Source organism: Argopecten irradians, unplaced genomic scaffold (assembly GCF_041381155.1).
Source record: "Argopecten irradians isolate NY unplaced genomic scaffold, Ai_NY scaffold_0051, whole genome shotgun sequence".
In the NCBI taxonomy this organism is placed as follows: Eukaryota; Metazoa; Mollusca; class Bivalvia; order Pectinida; family Pectinidae; genus Argopecten; species Argopecten irradians.
The window spans coordinates 1-22,648 of NW_027187518.1; the positions used below are offsets into that span (position 1 = coordinate 1).

The 22,648-nt window shown below is 38.2% G+C and overlaps 1 protein-coding gene and 2 pseudogenes across 1 annotated transcript; 2 read left to right on the plus strand and 1 right to left on the minus strand.

Moving 5' to 3' along the window:
* The first annotated feature begins 313 nt into the window (after positions 1 to 313).
* On the plus strand, positions 314 to 1,718 carry LOC138311572 (uncharacterized; annotated as a pseudogene).
* Positions 1,719 to 5,462: 3,744 nt separating this feature from the next.
* On the plus strand, positions 5,463 to 6,038 carry LOC138311573 (P-selectin glycoprotein ligand 1-like). The gene has a single exon (XM_069252875.1). It carries the CDS (start codon positions 5,463 to 5,465, stop codon positions 6,036 to 6,038), a length of 576 nt encoding a protein of 191 aa, XP_069108976.1.
* A 7,797-nt stretch (positions 6,039 to 13,835) lies between these two features.
* On the minus strand, positions 13,836 to 16,340 carry LOC138311576 (uncharacterized; annotated as a pseudogene).
* Between the last annotated feature and the right edge of the window lie 6,308 nt (positions 16,341 to 22,648).

Below are 22,648 nucleotides of genomic sequence, written 5' to 3' on the forward strand. Positions count from 1 at the left end.
AAACTACAATGGGCTCTGTACAGGTGAGAAAACAGGTAAACAAAACTTGGCCGTCGGGTCAGACCCCCCGCGTTGCCTACCTGTTATGGTACATTAATGCAATTATTAGTTTACTATAAGTTACTTTCACAAATATTTAAATCATAAAACCTGACCGGAATATATATGGGACAAAGAAGTAATCTGAACCGTGTGGACAAAAACATTTGTCAAATTTTCAAGGCGATCTCCCCCTTTATCAAGACACACAAAACGAACACGTTTACATACTATAACACGAACAGTAAAACGGGACAACGGAAGACGAAAGACTATGGAGGACATTGATGAACGTGTCATCACAGACAAGATCAGTACAAAACGTCACAAAGTGGAGGGATTCAATTCAATAGAGAGGGCAGAGTTAACAGTCTGAGAAGCAACACAACAAAGAACCAGATATATATGAGGAGTGTATGTCAAGTAACTATGATGAAACATTCGTATAATGTGTATGTGCGTTTTAAAGATGGAGGACAAAAACTTAAGTGGGCGACATTGCCATGTCCTGCAGGTATTGATGGACAGTGTAAGCACATTGTTGCAACATTATACAGCATTATTGACCTACACCATCAGGATGTTTCTACAATCCCTGATGTAAAGACATGCACAGACAAGCTTCAGATGTGGCATGTGCGAAAGCCAGTGACTGACGAATCACTTCTGTTCAGTGATATTACATTTGTGAAGCATGACCCAGACAAGCAAGTTAAGAGATTTGTGCTGCAACATTAAAGAACACAATTTTGTCCCAGAATTTGGTAAAAGTGTGACAGAGGAAACGTTGCAGAAACTTATTACCATTTACGATTCTACAGGGTTGAAATTACCGGTATTAGAAACAATTAGGACGACAACCAATATGTCCCTGTGTTAACAAAACAGCAGTGTGATTCTTTTGTTTGATTAATTAACGTCCTTTTAACAGCTTTGGTCATGTAAGGACGGCCTTCCATGTATGTGTGTATGTTGTGCGAGGTGCGATTCTGATTTGTACGCGGAACTGTATGGTGCTATCAATCAAGCTTCATTCGAGTTGACCAGGACATATTCCTATCCACAGCTACACCAGAGATGAGACATAATTTTGGAACTGTGGTTGACAGTGCCTTTGACTGCATGCAGTTTGTTGAAAAGAACACTCGTCTGCAAAACAAGTCGAAATTCTGGTTCGAACATAGTGAGTACAGGATAACAGCATCAAGTTTCGGGTCTTTTTGTAGACTGATGGAAGCAAGTGATCCTGTTAGAAATTTCAAACAGAAGAAAAAGTTTTTCGCCACAAGAAGTGGGAGACATGGCTTTAACTAAGAGGCAATGGCATTTGCAAAATATGCAGAAAAGAAACCATGTCAAAACTGCCCAGTTGTGGTAAATTCAGAGATTCCATTTCTAGCTGCAACACAGACTAGTGAAATAGATGGACAGCTCCGACTAGTTAAAGTAAAGTGCCCCTATCCATTGTTTCAACGGAAGACCAACTTCTATTTATATGTAGATGATGGTGTAGTGAAACTGCAAAATTCACACGACTATGTCTCTAAGTGCAGTGCCAGCTGAATTTGACTGGAATATGCATTTGTGATTGTTTGGTGTTTGTTCCCCTAAATGATTTGAAAGTTCTTGAGATCACTCGAGTGAAGGATATTTTAGGTCATTTGACCCAAAGGGAATGAGCATAATCCTTGCAATTGTATAATCATTTCCTTTGTAAAACATGAAAATAACCCTCAGTTCTTGTGTCAAATGCTTATGTATGTCTACATGTATATCTGAATGCCAATGCAGTGTGCTTATGTTTTTGTTTTCTTTATTGTAGGTATCGGCAAGGACGCATATTGAAACGGAAAACATCAGAAAGCTTCCTTGACCCATTCGAGTAAGAATTTATTCATGAAGTTATTTGCGTTTACAATGCGATATACGCAAGGTATTTTCATTCTTCAATAATTGATTTTTATTTGTTTCATACTATATCCGGCTTAAAATTTCTTTAGTGTAATGTCAGTCCTTCAAATTCAATTAAGTTTCTTTTACAATCACGAAGTTGGCATCATCAGCTCCAATAAAAGCATTGATATTTGATAATTTTGATAGTGGACCCTGGATGAAATTAGACAAAAATGACAGCATAATAAATGACACATTGATGTAAATGTATTTTATGTTATAGGCCTACAGACACATTGGAGACAAATAATAAGATACTTTTGAGGAAGAGATTGATGACGAACCAGGTGAGGATCAGGAAGACATTGTTGGCACAGGAATTCAAAGAATTCGCACACTAGGACCCATGAAAATGACCACCAAAAGCTGACACAGGTCCACCATCCGCGAACCAAAGTAACTTGCTCGCAAGCTATTGCCAAAACAAAAACAAACAAAACTTGAAAAGTTTCACATGCCATTTGCATGTAAGATAGAAAATTAATATTCCATCCAACCAAAATCTTAACCTATCTGCAATAACATATGTGAAAAAATAAACTAACGTCCCATGGAGCCTTTTGAAAAAGGTCAAGATAATGACTAAAAACAAAGTATGTAAAAAACGTTTATTATGATAAAAAAAAATGAGTATTGCATGGGAAATACCCACTTATACATGAAAAATGGATGTGAAGTGTTAAAATTAATGTATTAAAAATACAAATTTATTTTTTCAAAAAAACAAGATGACATTTTATAAGAACCAAAAACGAAAAATGCAATTGAAGTTCAAGTATCATAGAACTTACTTAAACAATCTAGCCATTGCTAAGATTAATTAGATTGGGTGTGTTGAATGGGAGGCATCTGTAGCATGGTAACTGAAAATATCCAATCATGTAAAGAGTATTTGTTAAGTTCAGGGATCCCAAACTAGCTAAATTTAAGGTTTGAGGAAGAGTTAGCAAAATCAAAAAAATGAAATAAAAGTGCATATATTGTGTCATGACAATTCTAATTTTCTATTATATTAAACACATATAACTTCAATGAACCGTGAACTTTGAATGAAAAACCATAAATAAACTAAACAATAATAACTTTTTATTCCAGCAATACAAGAACCTTTAGCAGTACAATGAAAATGGTGTATAATGTTAGTTAAGATTTAAATAAATCGTCCATGAACATTTAAGGTTGAGAGACAGAACAAAACAACATGGAGATGCATCTAGGAGTGTGCCGGTTGTGTATGATAATGATTGGAATTACATGTGGTACTATCCTAAATGAGGAAGAAGAGGAAAGAGTAAGCATACTTTATTAAATACAGTCAATAATAATGAAAATATAGAAATAATAAGAATGATAATATGTTAAATAACATATAACCAAGATTCTTATGTTATTAGCACCAACTATAGAATGAAATATACCAATGCTTATCTGTGTGTTCTTATCAACATCTAGTCAAAAATGGCAGGAACACTGTAAACGAACTAGATCACTATCCTAAGTTTTTAGCTCTCACCTGGCCCGAAGGGCCGGTGAGCTTATGTCATGGCGCGGCGTCCGTCGTCCGTCCGTCCGTCCGTCCGTCCGTCCGTCGTCCGTCCGTCCGTCGTCCGTCCGTCAACATTTCCTTTAAATCGCTACTAGTCATAGAGTTCTGGATGGATTGTAACCAAATTTGGCCAGAAATATCCTTGGGGGAAGAAGAACAGAACTTGTATAAATTTTGGCTCTGACCCCCAGGAGGCAGGAGGCGCGGGGCCCAATAGGGGTAATAGAGGTAAATCCTATAAATCGCTACTTGTCCTAGAGTTCTGCATGGATTGTAACCAAATTTGGCCAGAAACATCCTTGGGGGAAGGGGAACAGAACTTGTATAAATTTTGGCTCTGACCCCCTTGGGGCAGGAGGGGCGGGGCCCAATAGGGGTAATAGAGGTAAATCCTATAAATCGCTACTTGTCCTAGAGTTCTGCATGGATTGTAACCAAATTTGGCCAGAAACATCCTTGGGGGAAGGGGAACAGAACTTGTATAAATTTTTGCTCTGACCCCCTTGGGGCAGGAGGGGCGGGGCCCAATAGGGGTAATAGAGGTAAATCCTATAAATCGCTACTTGTCCTAGAGTTCTGCATGGATTGTAACCAAATTTGGCCAGAAACATCCTTGGGGGAAGGGGAACAGAATTTGTATAAATTTTGGCTCTGACCCCCAGGGGGCAGGAGGGGCGGGGCCCAATAGGGGTAATAGAGGTAAATCCTATAAATCGCTACTTGTCCTAGAGTTCTGCATGGATTGTAACCAAATTTGGCCAGAAACATCCTTGGGGGAAGGGGAACAGAACTTGTATAAATTTTGGCTCTGACCCCCTTGGGGCAGGAGGAGCGGGGCCCAATAGGGGTAATAGAGGTAAATCCTATAAATCGCTACTTGTCTTAGAGTTCTGCATGGATTGTAACCAAATTTGGCCAGAAACATCCTTGGGGGAAGGGGAACAGAACTTGTATAAATTTTGGCTCTGACCCCCTGGGGGCAGGAGGGGCGGGGCCCAATAGGGGTAATAGAGGTAAATCGTATAAATTGCTACTTGTCCTAGAGTTCTGCATGGATTGTAACCAAATTTGGCCACAAACATCATTGGGGGAAGGGGAACAGAACTTGTATAAATTTTGGCTCTGACCCCCAGGGGGCAGGAGGGATGGGGCCCAATTGGGGAAATAGAGGTAAATCCTATATATTCCTACTTGTCCTAGAGTTCTGCATGGATTATAACCAAATTTGGCCAGAAACATCCTTGGAGGAAGGGGAACAGAACTTGTATAAATTTTGGCTCTGACCCCCCTGGGGGCAGGAAGGGCGGGGCCCAATAGGGGAAATAGAGGTAAATCCTAAAAAATTCTACTTGTCTTAGAGTTCTGCATGGATTGTAACCAAATTTGGCCAGAAACATCCTTGGGGTTAACAGAATTTGTATAAATTTTGGCTTTGACCCCCCTGGAGGAGAAAGAGTGGGGCCCAATAGGGGAATAAGAGGTAAATATCCAAATTTCTTCAGAAAAGAAACAATGAACTTATATTCAGAACATTACTTGGCATTACAAACCAGGTGAGCGATACAGGCCCTCTGGGCCTAAGTTTTTCTGTTTCCTTCTGTTGCTGTTTTAACCTGAATCTTGAAATGCAGCAGTTTTCATATCTCTCCCCTATGCCTTGTAGCATACCATTGACAAAAGGTAATTGGTGTCCAATGCCGTCATCTGAAGATGATCCTAGGATCAAGAGGTCTTTACGTATGTTTTTTTGACAAAATATAACATATACTTTACAGAACTTGTATATTACGAAATTTTTTAAGCAAAGTGATAATTTCTATTATATTTAAAGTGAACAGTCGGGCAAGTATGGCTGAAGTCGGTAAAAATGGTGTGAATGTATCCGGTATAATTTCTTCCATACATGGGAGGAGGCCGTCCCTGCATGACCATAGCTGTTAATAGGACGTTAATTAATCAAACAAACAACAAAAGTACAGAGACAAACCAGCCAATTCCACCAGATATTGACATAAACCAGCCAGATTCTACAGATGTTGATATAAACCAGCCAGATCCTACAGTTGTTGACACAAATAAGCCAGATCCTACAGATGTTGACACAAACCAGCCAGATCCTACAGATGTTGACAAAAACCTGCCAAATACTACAGTTGTTGACACAAACCAGCCAAATCCTACAGATGTTGACAGAAACCAGCCAAATCTTACATATGTTGACAGAAACCAGCCAGATCTTACAGATGTTGACATAAACCAGCCAGATCCTACAGATGTTGACACAAACCAGCCAGATCCTACAGATGTTGCCACAAACCACCCAAATTCTACAGATGTTGATATAAACCAGCCAGATCCTACAGATGTTGACACAAACCAGCCAGATCCTAAATATGTTGATATATACCAGCCAGATCAAATGAAAGGATTAGAAATCAGGTGCAGTTTTAGACACAGCAAAGCAGAAAGGATGAGAATTAAAAACCGACAAGCAAACTAGATCAGAAAAGGACGGAACATCGATCTCCATACTTCGAGCGTTGGGATTCAGAGAAATCTGATCCCTAACGATAATGATTTCAAACAAATTGAAAAGGGGATCAAAGTCTACGAGATGAGAGACAAAATAGAAAGAAAAAGACAAAGAGCAATAGCAATAAGTGAGGTTGAGTATACGTTGTCCCCATTGACCACTGAACTTAAGTATGAAAATATAACCATGAACTACTTTAATCACACACATGGGTTGGTTTACATCAAGACGCACAATATCTTGATGTTGTTGTCATTTCACTTAGAATTGTTACATGTTTGAAAAGAAAACTTTTCATGATTATTGTAACGAATTACAATAAAATATTGTAATAAAGAAACAGAAAAATAAATACCCCGACCTGTAATGCGTTATTTTTGTCATCTGCTAACGTCAACGTCATTTGGACAACGTCAAGATGTATGGGGACTCGAATATTCAGAATGTCGTTAATGGTACAAAACATTCATGGACAGTTCTGATGACGATGATTTATCAGAGTTAGACCTAAACATGCATGCAATGGTGGAATTATTGCCTCTGACAATGATTCAGAACTGCAAGACAACTGCGAGTAAACTCGAGTTCTTGTCAAGACGAACAAGCCACATAAGCTCTGCTTAATCACGAGACACAACAGAAAGACTATCAGGGTGATATATATCAATTTCAATGCCCCTGAAAAAGGAACAGGAGGTCCGAAAGTTTCAGTCCGGTTGAAAGGCTCAGTCTTTTGATCAGGAAAACATATCAAAACGCCACTATGTTGTTCAATCAATACTTGAAAACTGCCAAGCAAAGTGACGACATATGGTACACAAATAAACCTCTCGCCACTTGCACATACAGCAACTTCATGTCCGATATGTGCTGCTGCAAAGCTGTCGACTAATTACATACATCCCACTGCTTGCCGTTATGGCTATTGATGCACTGGCAATAATCATAGCTTTGAAGCTGGACATGTTTATGTACATGAGTGGTCACAAAAACTAAATCTGCCATTAGATCTTACAACAGATCCTGTATGTCCGAACACATTATTTATTGTTGCATGTGCAGCTTATAGGCAGAGTAACACGCGTGTGGACTGTTCCGCGCCAGCAAACATGCCTTCAATCAACAGTGACGTGTTCCCAAACGCTGTTGCTGATACTAGGCCTTCTTCACACAAAGTCAGATGTTCAATTTGTTTGTTTGATTAATTAACGTCCTATTAACAGCTATGGTCATGTAAGGACGGCCTCCCATGTATGCGGTATGTTGCGTGTATGTTGTGCGAGGTGCGTGTTTCAGGAGACTGCGGTATATTCATGTTGTGTCTTCTTGTATAGTGGAACTTTTGCCCTTTTTATAGTGCCATATCACTGAAGCATGCCGCCGAAGACACCAAGCAACACACCCCACCCGGTCACATTATACTGACAACAGGCGAACCACTCCCTTTTTGCTGATTTCAAACACTGCTAGCTATTTGAACTCTGGCCTGTTAATCAACGCGTATTTCAAGGCTGTACATTCAAATTTGGCTAACAGTAACTCAATGATAGGTTGTGATTGAGCGTGGGTGTCAGACGCGCCTCGAAGCACACGTTTCTTCTTTTCACATTAAATGTCAAATAAGGACAATTCTGGTTCAAATGACTACAAATTTGCTGCTCTATTAAACTTAATTCTGTTTCCATTGAGCAAGCCCCTCCCACCTATGACCGAATTTCTATCGGCTGATTTCATCACTCTCAAGTGGAGGGTATGGTTTTTTTTAAGGCTAAAAGGTTGGCTAGCGTCCCATCTTAGAGGAATTGCTCCATACAAGCATGGTTAACATAAAAATGAAATCCAATCCCAATAGAGGTTTTGTTTGTTTATTTGATTAATTAACGTTCTATTTACAGCTATGGTCATGTATGCGATGTTTTGCATGTATGTTGTGTGAGGTGCGTGTTTTGGGAGACTGCGGTATGTTGGTGTTGTGTCTTCTTGTATAGTGGAACTGTCGCCCTTTCTATAGTGCTATATCACTGTAGCATGCCGCCAAAGACAGCTAGCCACACACCCCCACCCGGTCACATTATAATCATAACGGGCGAACCAGTCGTTCCACTCCCGGTGTGCTGAGCGCTAAACAGCAGCAGAAACTACCACTTTTATAGACTTTGGTGTGTCTCGGCCAGGGGACAGAACCCAGAGCCTACCTGACAGCGGCGAGCGCTCAACAAAAGGCCAAAAGCGAGGCGATGTCAAGGGAGACATTGTACGATCATGCAATAGGGGCAGCATGTACAATTCTAACGCCCTGTGTATCTGGTGAAGGTTTAGTTCATTTTTTTCTTTCTATGTCCATCGTATAATGATCCAAGGCACCATATTTTATCCATCTACAATTTGTTAGGTTATGTAAATCTATAATACTTGTTGTGTGGCATCCGTAATGTACCTGATCAATTAAATACATTTATTCTTTATCATGTAAACTTATATATTAAATCATTAAAACGTTTTCTTCTATGTACAAATAATTTGAATTATATGCAATACCAAGAAGTAGCAATTCAGTTACATACACATACTATGATATTATAGCTATTAAGTCATTATAGTATAATACATTTAAATAACATTCTAGTATGAATGCAATAATGAATGAGCGTGAGTGTGTAGTTCTATAAACAAATGTTGAAACGTATATTTCTTCATTTAAGGCTTGTTGGAAATGTGTTTTGCATTCACTTTATTGATTATCAAATTCATTTGCTTGCTAAAAAAAATAGAGTAGAAATTATCCTTTTAATTATAATGTATAGTCCATTAAATTACACGATGAACATAAATCCCTTAATCCTGAATTTGATACCCAACACGTAATGCCATACTTTTATAATAAAGTGAAACATACCATATTTCCTTCACGCCTAACCGGAAGTAACAAAAGAAGACTAATAAAGGCAATATGGATATGCCTGTTGTCTTAAAATATTTCTGAAATGAAAGGATGCTACTAGTCTTTTTTTTTTCAATTTCGACTAACGGGTTTGGAGAAATAGTCAATTGTTGACGGACGGGGTGAGCTAACGAAACTGGTCATTTAAGGTCAACTGATCTTTCGGATTTGAGGTGAGAGACACAATAACCAAACTGTCAGACGTACCTGTGTTGATAAGCGATATTCAAGATCTTCACAGACTGCTTGATTCCCAATCTGATTATCAAAGTGCCAAGACCACTCATAGATGCTGTGAATGAAGGACTCAAACAAAGGAATAAATAAACTGGTTTTTCATTTAAATATAGAATTTAGTTAACTATACATAAGTGTGCAGTGTTGAATTTCGGAGTTTAATAACAAAATATATACGATATACCGTATCTATTTTATGATATTTGAAGTTTTTCAAGAACAACAAGTTGAATAACTTATTATCCTGAAATAACTGTAATAAATTTTATTTCTAAATTATTTTTGAAATAACGATTTCAATACCAATGAAACCTTTCAGAATCTGAGTATCATTTTTTCATAATTCTTTATTAATTGCTAAATTATCAATTTCATCAATGTCTCTTAAAAAGACCAAAAAAATAATAAGTAACATTTTCGTATCTTAATATCCACTTAAAACTGAATATTTTCGGAAAAATATAACATTAGAAATATTACCATTTCCGGATATGTTTTGGTTTCCTTTTTAGAAAACTAACATGGGTTGCTTTGACGACTTTTGACTAATAAATCATGGCCAGATACTTTTGCCAAATAAAAGGTACATTATTTCATTACGTACATCACTAGGATTTCTTTTAAATTCACAAGAACGCTAGCCGTTAACATCAAGAAAAAATCATGTAATGTTTGTTTGTTTGATTAATGGCGAATCGAGGCCAGTTACCTTACTTGAAATCGACAGGTGGCGCTTCGGGCGACCCGGTCCAAGTTGGTTTCCGGTAACATTACGATTTTAGACGATTTCGTCAACGATTTTCTGCGTCTCTTTTATCGCTAAAAGTCGTTATCCTGAATGAAACTTTGCCGGTAACGATGTCTTCAGACAAGTATGGAACATGGACAATTGATCAACTTAAGTGTGAACTGAAGAAACGCAATGCGAAAGTGTCTGGGCCTTAAAAAAGAACTGATTGAAAGGTTAGCTAATGTACTGTATGTAGGGCCTATGTATAACGTAAACAAAGATGGTCTGATGCGCTCATCCTGTTTTGGTTTTTGACAAAGGTCGCTAGTATTATCAATTAATCATACTTGCTGTAAATAATAAACAAATAAAGAATTATTATGGCTGTTTTAGATTCATGGCGTTATTTGTTCTTGTTTAAAATACGTCTGTATTCGGTAGACTTGTGTAAGTCCGACTGTGCTTGAACGCATTGTAAATTCTTATGGGGGATCGTCAAGTCGATATCATCGCAGCTATGCAGCCTATCTATTTTATCCAGACATGATTATTTAAAATTTCTTTAAAAAAATGTTTATAAAATACAAGATCAATATAAGATAGTGGACTGCTATTGTATGTAAATTTGCCTGTATAATGTAATCATTTGTGAACATATGATAACACCCCTTGTTATAGATATAGACTACTACCGTCTACTGTAAATTTGTTGAGCGTCATAGCTAAAAACCACTCAATATTTGAACTACAAGAACTTGTTTAATGGCTTGAGTTAATTTATTGATAGCTATAGTAGTAGTATTAGCTTCAATTGCAATTTCAGACTGGAATCATATACAAGAAATTTCAACTTTGGCAGCAATAATGACGTCAGAATGGAAGATTTCAAAATGCAGCTTCCAGATGAAGCAGGGTATTGTGACCTGAACAGTGACAGAAAATTCCCTAATGTAACAACTGCTAATATAAACACTTACCTTGAACAATATGACAAATCTATTGAGAAGGTATCGATGAATATGTACAAAGAGAAATACCTCATGTACATGCGAAGTGTTAGTTATAATGATATGTTCTTTGTAAGAAGTTCCTGTCATGCTGAAATGTCAAAATCAGTAGCTTACAAAATTGATGTTTCATTTGATTCTGATGGGCATGTTCAAGAGTCACAGTGTGAATGTGCTGCGGGCATGGGACCAAATGCCCACTGTAAGCATGTGTGTACTGTACTGTATGCTGTATCAGAATTTTCTTGTAAAAAACATGTGATCGTGGAACTAACATGTACAGAAAAGCTACAAACTTTCCATCATGTAAAGAGGTATAAGGGATCTCCACTTAAAGCAAGAGAGTTGAAAATGGATGGTGCTAATGAAGTCTGTAACATAAAATTTGATCCTAGACCATTGCATCTGAGAAAGTGTGACAACTATAAGGACAATTTCAGAAACATTTGTCTGTCTTCTCCAGGAATTTCTAATTTACCAATTTTTCAAACTTTTGTTCCAGCAAATACATTGGCTGTAGCTCATGATCATGACTACTTTGCTTTGACGCATGAGGATAATTTTCGGACTTCAGTAGGTGTAAAAGATGTTGATGAACATTATGTTTCTAAAATTGAGTCAAACACGAGAGAACAATCAAACAGTAAACTTTGGGGAGCAGAGAGAAGCAAAAGGCTTTGCTCCTCTTCATTTGGAAGAATATGCAAGTTGACAAGCCTCACCGATAAAAAGCGGCTTGCAAGTGCATATCTGAAACCAGCTGAAAAGTTGAAGGCCCCATCCATTATTCATGGGAAGAAGTATGAACCATTTGCTATAGAAAGATACATGTCAGAAAAAAAGTGTGATGTTTCAAAATGTGGACTATTCATTTCTGAATCCCATCCTTATTTGGCAGCTTCACCCGATGGTATAGTTGAAGGGTCACATTTAGTTGAGGTTAAGTGTCCGTATGTTTTCTAGAGACAAGGAGATCACCCCGCAGTCCATACCATACCTGAGAGAAAATGGGGAGGGAAATCTAATCTTATCTCCTAAGCATGATTACTTCTATCAAGTCCAAGGACAGCTTTTTTGTACCAAAATGCACAGATGTGATTTTGTTGTTTTCACTCTGTGTGATATGAAAATAATTGAAATTGAAAGAGATGATAACTTTATATCAAATATGGTTTCCAGTCTCACCAACTTCTTTGATGAATACTTCTGTCCAGCACTTCTGAGCAAACAGTACTATAAAACGTACAAAGGAGATGTAGAAGTTCACAGAAAATAATCACATAAGAGTACTTGTCAGATTCTGAGTTGGATATATGAACAGATGTATGAGTGTTAAAGGCTTACTTATGTCAAATTTCCATTCTTCCTTGAATGATTTTTTTTTATTTTGTTAAGGTTATGAGAGAATAATGATTGAGCACAAGTAAAATTAAAATTGCAAAATCATGGCATAATTTAAGCTGATTGATGTAAAATTCACTGTCTCAATTATCAATTTATCATTATTTCAATTATCATTTTCCTCCTATGGCATAATATAAACAAAGTAAATAATTATTCCTTCTATTTACAGTTTTTTATACTATATACCATGTTTTTTTTTACCAAAATGTTCTGTCAAACATCCTGACATTGTCTTAGATCTATTCAACAGCTGATTCATGATCAGTGGAACACATCATTTGTTATGGAGGCTGAGGTATCCTGTTTGTATAGTGTGATATTTAATCATAAACATTACCACCAATATTTTCATAATAACAGTTACAGATCTAGTATGTGTTCCAGTATCATTGACATTATGCAGCACTTGATAATGATAATTTCAGAAGGTACATGGGTGATTAATTATTGAGTCAGTGCCATTTGTAAATATATCACATATAAACTTTATGAAAAATAATGGAAAGAGTAAGGAATTTATGTACTTTTATTGTTATCAGTTATGTATTCTGACATGTGCGTACCAAGTACCCGCTACTGTATAACATGATAATTAAAGATTTGAGTTGTCAGTTCACTCTTCTCTGAACGATTAAGTTTATCAGTACATTGCATAAAGTACACTTATATGATACAAGACACTACGAATGAATCTTTATGATCATGTTGAAATTTAACCTCTCCAAAATATTGACCAAGTTCATTTATTAGCCAACTTGTTGTTTGTTTTGTCTAAAGCATACAAATAAAAATTTTACTTTTATACATGTAAGTGATATACACTGTCACTTAATTAATGTAAACAAAAAATATTTCGCATGTAAATTTGTTGCAGTATTTGATTTACCGGTATATAAAATGTAAAGACAAAGTGAGTTTGACTCTGGGATACTTTAGCTGAGTGATTCATGTCCTGATAGGCTGAAAGTGAACATTACCATGGCCACAATCTCTAGATTTCCACATGTGCACTAATACTTCTAGGCCGCTAGTTTGAATCCCATGTGGGACATGAACAGATAGACCTGTAGTGACCGCTAGCTATAGCTTGTCAACGGTTTTTTCGCTGGGTACTCTGGCCTTTCCTCCACAATCTAAACCTGACAGGTCCTTATAAGCCTGGCTGTTCCAAACAAACCAAACCTTTAAATTACTTATAAACTTACTGTGTTCCAGATTAGCTTCAAAATCATTAGGACCTTTTGGGATTTTTACAAAATTTTGTTATGACAATATTGATATCTATAGCTAGCTCTATTGGAATGATTATGGATTTTCAAAATCTTAAGGACATTTGGAAAGAGTATATACGTACTAGCAAAATGGACTAAATTAAGTAAATTTATCCCCAATCTGAATCACTGACTTATATATTAACAAGAAATATTGACAAATTTCATGAGTCATGACATAATGTAATTTGATTGATATCGTTGAAATTCCAAATCGTTGATCAATACGATTAAGCAGGTACATCATGTATGCTGTACCAACACCCAAGCCAAAGTCATGCAAGTTAAACAAATGCAGTACATAACCAGAGGAGTTGATAAAATAATGTTTAGACAAGAACATGCATCTAATTAGGTAAACACACTACTGTAAGAGCGATATGAGTAGTTCTAGACCAAAAAATCTTTACTGCAAGACTGGCAAGGGCCAGGGTTCTGCATGCAAGACATCCGATCACTATAGTGTAAAACTGAATTGTCCCTTTAAGCATGAGATGGAACAATGCAAGGGCGAAAATTACAAAGCATGAAGCAAATAAATATAATTTCAGTTGCCAACTTTGTCTCTGTACTTGTCATAGGCTCAGTTAATATTTTATAAGTTTTTGCTAAACCAATTATTCGTTCAATATGAACACGCTTGCTTGCAATTTTCCTATCCTTCATGACAATTTCTCCAGAAAGTCTATTCTTCTTTTTAAAGAAACTTGGTATGTTTATAGATATATCCATCGGTGCAAAATATATCTTGTACATTAAAGCCTTTGTCAGCCATAATAGAATCCCCAGGGTCACATTTTGTTAATAGATTGCTTCTCTCACATATCTGACGGTCACTAGTTGAACCAGCATAAGCTGGGGAAACATATGAAATAAACCCACCAGGTGTGGCACCAACGAGAGTCTTCACAGTGTTTCTGTTTTTATATGTTGAAAAAGTAGCTTGTTGAGCCTTGGGTGCTTTTGGCTTCTTAATAGGACACTCAGTTCCATCAACAATTAATCTGGTGGTGGGAAACTTCAATCCAAAGTCAGATGGTGTAAAGTGATGTACAAGTTCTCTTACTGGCCACAAATCTAACTCTTTCCATTGTAAATACATAAAATTTATCCAAGTTAATACAATATTAGATACTGTGTTGTCAGATATCCCGAAGAGTCTTGACAGTTCAAAATTAGTAGTGTGACGTCTTAATTTCATCAATGTCATAAAAAATTGATTTTCAACTGACATATTACAAACTTGATGTCCTATATATTCCAACGAATATGCTGCTGGTCCAAGTGTTCTTAAAACAAACAGAAATCGAAAATAATTTTCTAGTCCAGTATAAAAATGTATTCCAGCATCATCATCAATGAAGTTATAAATGTTAAACATTGGATGAGCTGGTGTCTGAGTGGATGAAGTAAAGGTGGTTGGAACACTTATGTCAGACTTGGTTTCATTTTCCTGTAATACTTCACCGGTTTCATCATCACAAATCTCAACATTAAGTCCAATGTCTGGTACAGTATGTAAATTGTCATCAGACTCAGTATTAGCTACAGCATCAAGTTCTACGAGTAGTTTCCTTTTGATACCTCTATTCATTACACGTTGTCCTCTAGCATGGTCCTGTGGCGATGGTTCATCAGTCCATGAGAATACACTTGGAACAACACCTTTCTTTAGACGTTGATGTAATGGTGATGATCCTAAAAATATTAAAAGTGAAAAATAAAAATTAAATTTTGCAGCTGCATGAATCACATTTTAATACCACTTAAAATTTAATATGATAATTACATATTGCTTTGATGTAAAAAAACATAATACACATTTGCTCATTTTTTGTTTGTTTATTTTGCTTTTTATCCTTTTTACACATACACAGAGTATCATGGGAATCTCGTTTCATTAAACCATAGCACTTGCAAGGCGTAAATTAAATATTTTATATCTATCTACATGTGCACGTGTCAAAGACGTAATAGCAACGATATATTCCAGATAACACTGAATCCTTATGTATGTTGTGTGTGAGGGTGTGTGTGTGGTGTGTGTGGAGGGAGGGGGGCCGGGTGTGATAACGAAGCGACTATGTTTAGCCGATAGCAGTAGTTACTAGATCGCTCAATATAACAATATCAGTAATATATTACAACATTAGTTGTACATGTCGTATTTTCTACATCGTGAATATGTCTGACTGTACTGCAGAGATTGTGCGATCACTGGTTGCAGTACCGAGCAGGACCTGCCGAGTGCATTTACATGTAACTGTTTACAGTCATATCTCTTTCCAGTCAGATAACATTAGTAGACCGTCGCCTCGGACGGTAATCACTACGAGTCCGAAATACCATCATAACATATATGCATACACAATGGTCAAACACGTTTTTTTCAATGAAATATTATAATTAGTCTATCTATAAACTAACTTACCATAAGATGTTTCTTGACTGTAATCATCGTCCTTGAAATGCATTTTACAGACGACGCTATGTTGGTTTGGCTCCCACAAACTAAACCTGGTATTGCCTCGCTTGATAGCACAAATCCATGCTTTTCGCAGCTTACTTTCGGTGGGGAAACTATGGCCTCCTCTATTGTGACACCCAGGTACGGAACAACAGGTTGAAGGCATTATAAAACAGCTTTGTTGACAGTGCTCACGGTTCAGTAATTCACAATGGCGTATCTAATATAGCTGGATAAAACCCGAGACTTAATATAGAGGAGTTCCGAGAGCGCGACCGGCTTTCCCCCTGCTGCCACCTAGAATACCGGTAACGGTAGATAACTGGCCTCGATACACCATTAACGTCCTATTAACAGCCAGGGTCATGTAAGGACGGCCTCCCATGTATGCTGTGTGTTGCGTGTATGTTGTGCAAGGTGCGTGTATGTTGTGCAAGGTGCGTGTTTTGGGAGACTGCGGTATATTTATGTTGTGTCTTCTTGTATAGTGGAACTGTTGCCCTTTTTATAGTGCTATATCACTGAAGCATGCCGCCGAAGACACCAAGCAACACACCCCACCCGGTCACATCATACGGACAACGGGCGAACCAGTCGTCCCGCTCCCTGTGTGCTGAACGCTAAGCAGGAGCAGAAACTACCACTTTTATATTATAGACTTTGGTGTGTCTCGGCCAAGGGACAGAACCCAGAGCCTTCCTCACAGGGGCGAACGCTCAACTCAAGGCCAAAAGTGAGGCGTGCCAAGGGAGGCATTAGGAAAGATAAAGTCAGTTAGGAAGAAGAGAAAAGATAAGATCCTAAATTTAGTCGCCTTTTACGATCATGCAATAGGGGCAGCAGGTACAATTCTAACGCCCTACCTGCATCGGACTTTAGCAAGTCTTCGTAAGCCTAACAGTAACTGGTTGGCGAGATATTATCGTGCAGAACATTTATCGTGAGCTTTGCTTTGCCGACTTTTGTTTTTTATAAAACATGGCCATATACGTTTGTCAAGTAAAGGGTTCATTATTTGGTTACTTAAAACAGTCAAATTTCTTTTGACTTCCTGCAATACATCGGACTTTATCAAGTCTTCATAAGGCTACCGTACATTACACGGCAATATAAGTTTTGTCACTTTAAGTTGCTCGTACCTAAATAGATCTATATTATTATATTTTGTAAGTTTATGTTGATAGATTTGGTACTTTTTCCCTTTCAATATACCGCAGTTGTCGATAAACAAAAGACAGAACTCCCAGTGACAGATCAAGGGAGGAGGCACGTACTCAAAACTATTAACTTTTACTGCGCAATAATATCTCAGATATAGTTCGTCAATACATCCAACACAAAAAAATTTATTAGCGTTATAAGAAATTTCTTTTCTTTTGCAGTTACCGTCCTAGCATGAATTACGTAAAATTTAAATAAACATACACAATCCAAAATCCACCGAAAGTCTGTCGCGGAGGAAGACAGCGAAGAAGGCGTTGTTCGTGATTTTCGGGAGACCAGTGTTCTCGGGGTAATACAAATATCATAGAGTCCCAACTGAACACTTAAAACACTCCATCCATGGTGTATACGTATGTACAAATTCTATGTCTGTGGTTTTGAATATTGGGGTTTTATTTTTTCATACCATCAAGTATTACGTGAAATGAACAAAACAACTTTTAATTTTCATCGCGGAGTGGATTCATTGTTTTGATGTGCATAGGCTCTCCGAGCATCCTAAGAATGCTGTTTCACAGCATCAAAAATACAGATCCTTATCATCACTACGTTTGATAAGAGGATCCAAGAAAATCCCCTTAGGGGTCATGTGACCTTTGAAAATAGCCAATCAAATTGCTACTTGCAAAATTTGACAGTGAATTTCAGGGGACGAAATAGTTTGAAAAACTGTCAGAATTATATTGGGTGACGTAGTCATCTTGCCCAAAGAGCACAACAAAGCTAATTGTGTATGTATAGTGGGACGAAATATCGTTTTCAATTGATGTAGCAAGGTTAGAAAATGGATTGGGTATGAATACCACGTGGTATAAAGGTCATCTGGATGTGACCCCCTATGGGATTTTCCCAGATCCTATATTTAACAAAGTGATTATAAGGATCTGTATTTTAATCAGATTGGCTTGATTCCTTTCGAGAAATGGATATCTTGCATTCCTTGTTTGTACAGGGTCCTTCCAGCAAATGGATGGTGTACAGAGCGACGAATGCAAGATGGAGCGCAACTCGAATTGGATAAACGCCATTTCAAAACTAGTCACACTTTGGAGAATTATCGAATCCAGTGGCCATGTTTTGGAGATGTTCGCGGCGAGAAGTTTTAACCAACTTGGAATAATTCTTCAAAAAAGAAAGTACAAATGCACAGTTAATCCTTGATGTGAAATTATACCCCTTTGAAATGTCAGATCACGCTGAGAAACTTCTGGAGGCTGATCTGTTCCTGGACAATCTTACCATCCAATTGTTGTGCCTATGTTAGGCAATGTTTGTTTTGGTGCAAAAACAAGATATCGACCATTTGCCTGGATGCAAACTTCACTCTGCACCAGGACACATGTGGGATGAGGGTAGGAGTAGCACACATGTGGGATGAGGGTAGAAGTAGTCTAAGACACAACAAACTACCGGAGTTCTTCTTTGGACAGCTGGATTATCTTATGCAAAGATTTGTTTTTTTTTTTTTTTTTTTAGTTTTACGTCCTATTAACAGCCAGGGTCATGTTAGGACGTGCCAGGTTTGTTGGTGGAGGAAAGCCGGAGTACCCGGAGAAAAACCACCAGCCAGCGGTCAGTACCTGGCAACTGCCCCACATGGGATTCGAACCCGCATCCCAGAGGTGGAGGGCTTGTGGTAATATGTCGGGACATCTTAACCACTCGGCCACCGCGGCCCCATTTTATGCAAAGAAGGCCAAATGCAACAACTCTCTGTAATAAGGCCATGCTGTTGTTCTCACATAATGGATATGTGGAATGGTTGGACTCCCTGGAGAGAGGGAACATTTGTTGTCAGAAAGCAGAGCAGAAGGTCGCCGAGTAAGGGCCAGATTTCAAGAAAGCGTAAAGGAAATCAACAGGAAGTGTTTTGAAAGACAAAGGCAAAGATCACTTGAATTGAAGGAAAGGAAGCATGGATTTATCAAAGGAATGAAAAATGACGACTGATATTATTTATTTTGGACTATGGCAGTCAGACTGCGTTAGTAGCGTCATTGTTAAGAAGTATGATATTTTATTGATGTGTTCGATCTCTCTCTCTCTGTAGTAGCCAGGTGCCAAAAATGAACAGGTGAGATAAGATCAATAATCTTCACACCTCCTGGTTTACCTCATTAGTGTCATTCGAGCTGACGTCACACTGGTCAGAGCGGCATATTAGTCCACGCCCACTGATAGTCTCAATGGGCTTGGGTTTAATAGATTTGAAAAGTGAAAATAATGGGTTTTATAGAAGCTGATAATTATTTTTATCGACAAACGTCAAAGAAGAATGAAAGGTGCCATTAACAAGGGAATTATTCCAATTTATTATACTCTATAAAATAAACGCGACTTCTAGGAAAAAACAAAACATTTAGTTCTGCTAGAGAAATAGTACGCCATAATATTGAGTGAAGGACATAAGAAAACTATCTAAGCTAACAGACTTAAAGCTTGGAGTACTTCATAAATAACAATTTGCGAAATATCACATAAGCATATCATATATAACATTGGTATATCTTTGTATGCGCAACGGTGCACATATAGGCAATACATTTGATATGATATTACATAAATACAATGATTACATTAATAATTTATGATTATTAGGATGTGAGGCAGGGTGTCAACTTCTTTTTACTATTTATGTACTCAACGCGTTATAAATGCATTTACAATCTCATAAGCATTTTCAATGTGTTGCACGTAATTGATTTGTTTATTTAATTAATAAACGTCTTACTTAACTAAATTATGGTATCACATATACTCTTTATTTCGATAACACCATGACACCTTCACGACTAAAACTTCCGTTTACGGGTACCACAAACACATTTTTTCCACTGCTACTATACATACGATGGTTCATTCCACCCTAGCCAACCTTCTAAGTGAACATAATTCCGGTCTGGCCAACTTTCCTATTTTCACACCTTGGTCAAACTTGGTCATACCCGAGTGACCACCAGGTAATTAATTAAATTCCTTGTGAAAAGTAGTCACTTACCTATATATATTGTAAGATTTGAATCTGCCATTCACAGTACTGTATTTTCTTTTACAACTTATTGGAATAATGACAAGAGGCCCAAGGGCCTTAACGGTCATCTGACTACCTTGGCAATAATCATATAGGAAATAAATTAGATATAGTGTCATGGTAGCCATCTTCGATTTGGGATCAACCAGAGATGTAATAACATTTTGTCGGGACCATGTCAGAATCATTTCATGCAAGTTTCAGGCAAATTGCACCGGTAGAACTTGAGGAGTTCAAAATGCGTTTTCAAGATGGCGGCGGTGGCGGCCATCTTGGATTTCGGATCAATCCAACAACACTTTGTCTGGACCATGTCAAGATCATTTCATGCAAGTTTCAGCCAAATCGCACCGGTAGAACTTGAGAAGAAGTTCAAAATGTGTTTTCAAGATGGTGGCTGTGGCAGCCACCTTGGATTTCGGATCGACCTGAAAAATAACAACACTTCTTCAGGACTATGTCAGAATCATTTCCTGCAATTTCAGCCAAATTGCACCGGTAGAACTTGAGAAGAAGTTCAAAATGTGTCTTCAAGATGGCGGCTATGGCAGCCATCTTGGATTTCGGATCGATTTGTTTGATTTATTAACGTCCTATTAACAGCTATGGTCATGTAAGGACGGCCTTCCATGTATGCGGTGTGTTGCGTGTATGTTGTGCGAGGTGAGTGTACTGGGAGACTGCGGTATGTTCGTGTTGTGTCTTCTTGTATAGTGGAACTGTTGCCCTTTTTATAGTGCTATATCACTGAAGCATGCCGCCGAAGACACCAAGCAACACACCCCACCCGGTCACATTATACTGACAACGGGCGAACCAGTCGTCCCACTCCCTGTATGCTGAGCGCTAAGCAGGAGCAGAAACTACCACTTTATAGACTTTGGTGTGTCTCGGCCAGGGGACAGAACCCAGAGCCTTCCTCACAGGGGCGAACGCTCAACTCAAGGCCAAAAGTGAGGCGGTGCCAAGGGAGGCATTAGGAAAGATAAAGTCAGTTAGGAAGAAGAGAAAAGATAAGATCCTAAATTTAGTCGCCTTTTACGATCATGCAATAGGGGCAGCAGGTATAATTCTAACGCCCTACCTGCAGGGCGATCCGAGAAATAACAACACTTTGTCGGGACCATGTCAGGATCAGTTCATGCAAGTTTCAGCCAAATCGCACCTGTAGAACTTGAAAAAGAAGTTCAAAATGTGTTTTCAAGATGGCGGCTATGGCGGCCATCTTGGATTTCGGATCAATCCCAAAAATAACAACACTTTGTCAGGACCATGTCAGGATCAGTTCATGCAAGTTTAAGCCAAATCGCACCTGTAGAACTTGAAAAGAAGTTCAAAATGTGTTTTCAAGATGTCGGCTGTGGCGGCCATCTTGGATTTCGGATCGACCCGAAAAATAACAACACTTCTTCGGGACTATGTCAGAATCATTTCATGCAAATTTCAGCCAAATCGTACCGGTAGAACTTGAAAAGAAGTTCAAAATGTGTTTTCAAGATGTCGGCTGTGGCGGCCATCTTGGATTTCGGATCGACCCGAAAAATAACAACACTTCCTTGGGACTATGTCAGAATCATTTCATGCAAGTTTCAGCCAAATCGCACCGGTAGAACTTGAGAAGGAGTTCAAAATGTGTTTTCAAGATGGTGGCTGTGGCAGCCATCTTGGATTTCGGATCGACCTGAAAAATAACAACACTTCTTCAGGACTATGTCAGAATCATTTCCTGCAAGTTTCAGCCAAATTGCACCGGTAGAACTTGAGTAGAAGTTCAGAATGTGTTTTCAAGATGGCGGCTGTGGCGGCCATCTTGGATTTCGGATCGACCCGAAAAATAACAACACTTTGTCGGGACCATGTCCGTATCATTTCATGCAAGTTTCAGCCAAATCGCACCGGTAGAACTTGAGAAGAAGTTCAAAATGTGTCTTCAAGATGGCGGCTATGGCAGCCATCTTGGATTTCGGATCGATTTGTTTGATTTATTAACGTCCTATTAACAGCTATGGTCATGTAAGGACGGCCTCCCATGTATGCGGTGTGTTGCGTGTATGTTGTGCGAGGTGAGTGTACTGGGAGACTGCGGTATGTTCGTGTTGTGTCTTCTTGTATAGTGGAACTGTTGCCCTTTTTATAGTGCTATATCACTGAAGCATGCCGCCGAAGACACCAAGCAACACACCCCACCCGGTCACATTATACTGACAACGGGCGAACCAGTCGTCCCACTCCCTGTATGCTGAACGCTAAGCAGGAGCAGAAACT

Bases quoted from the DNA above. Each gene is read 5' to 3' on its own strand.
- LOC138311573 (XM_069252875.1), top strand. From the start codon at position 5,463: ATGACCATAGCTGTTAATAGGACGTTAATTAATCAAACAAACAACAAA.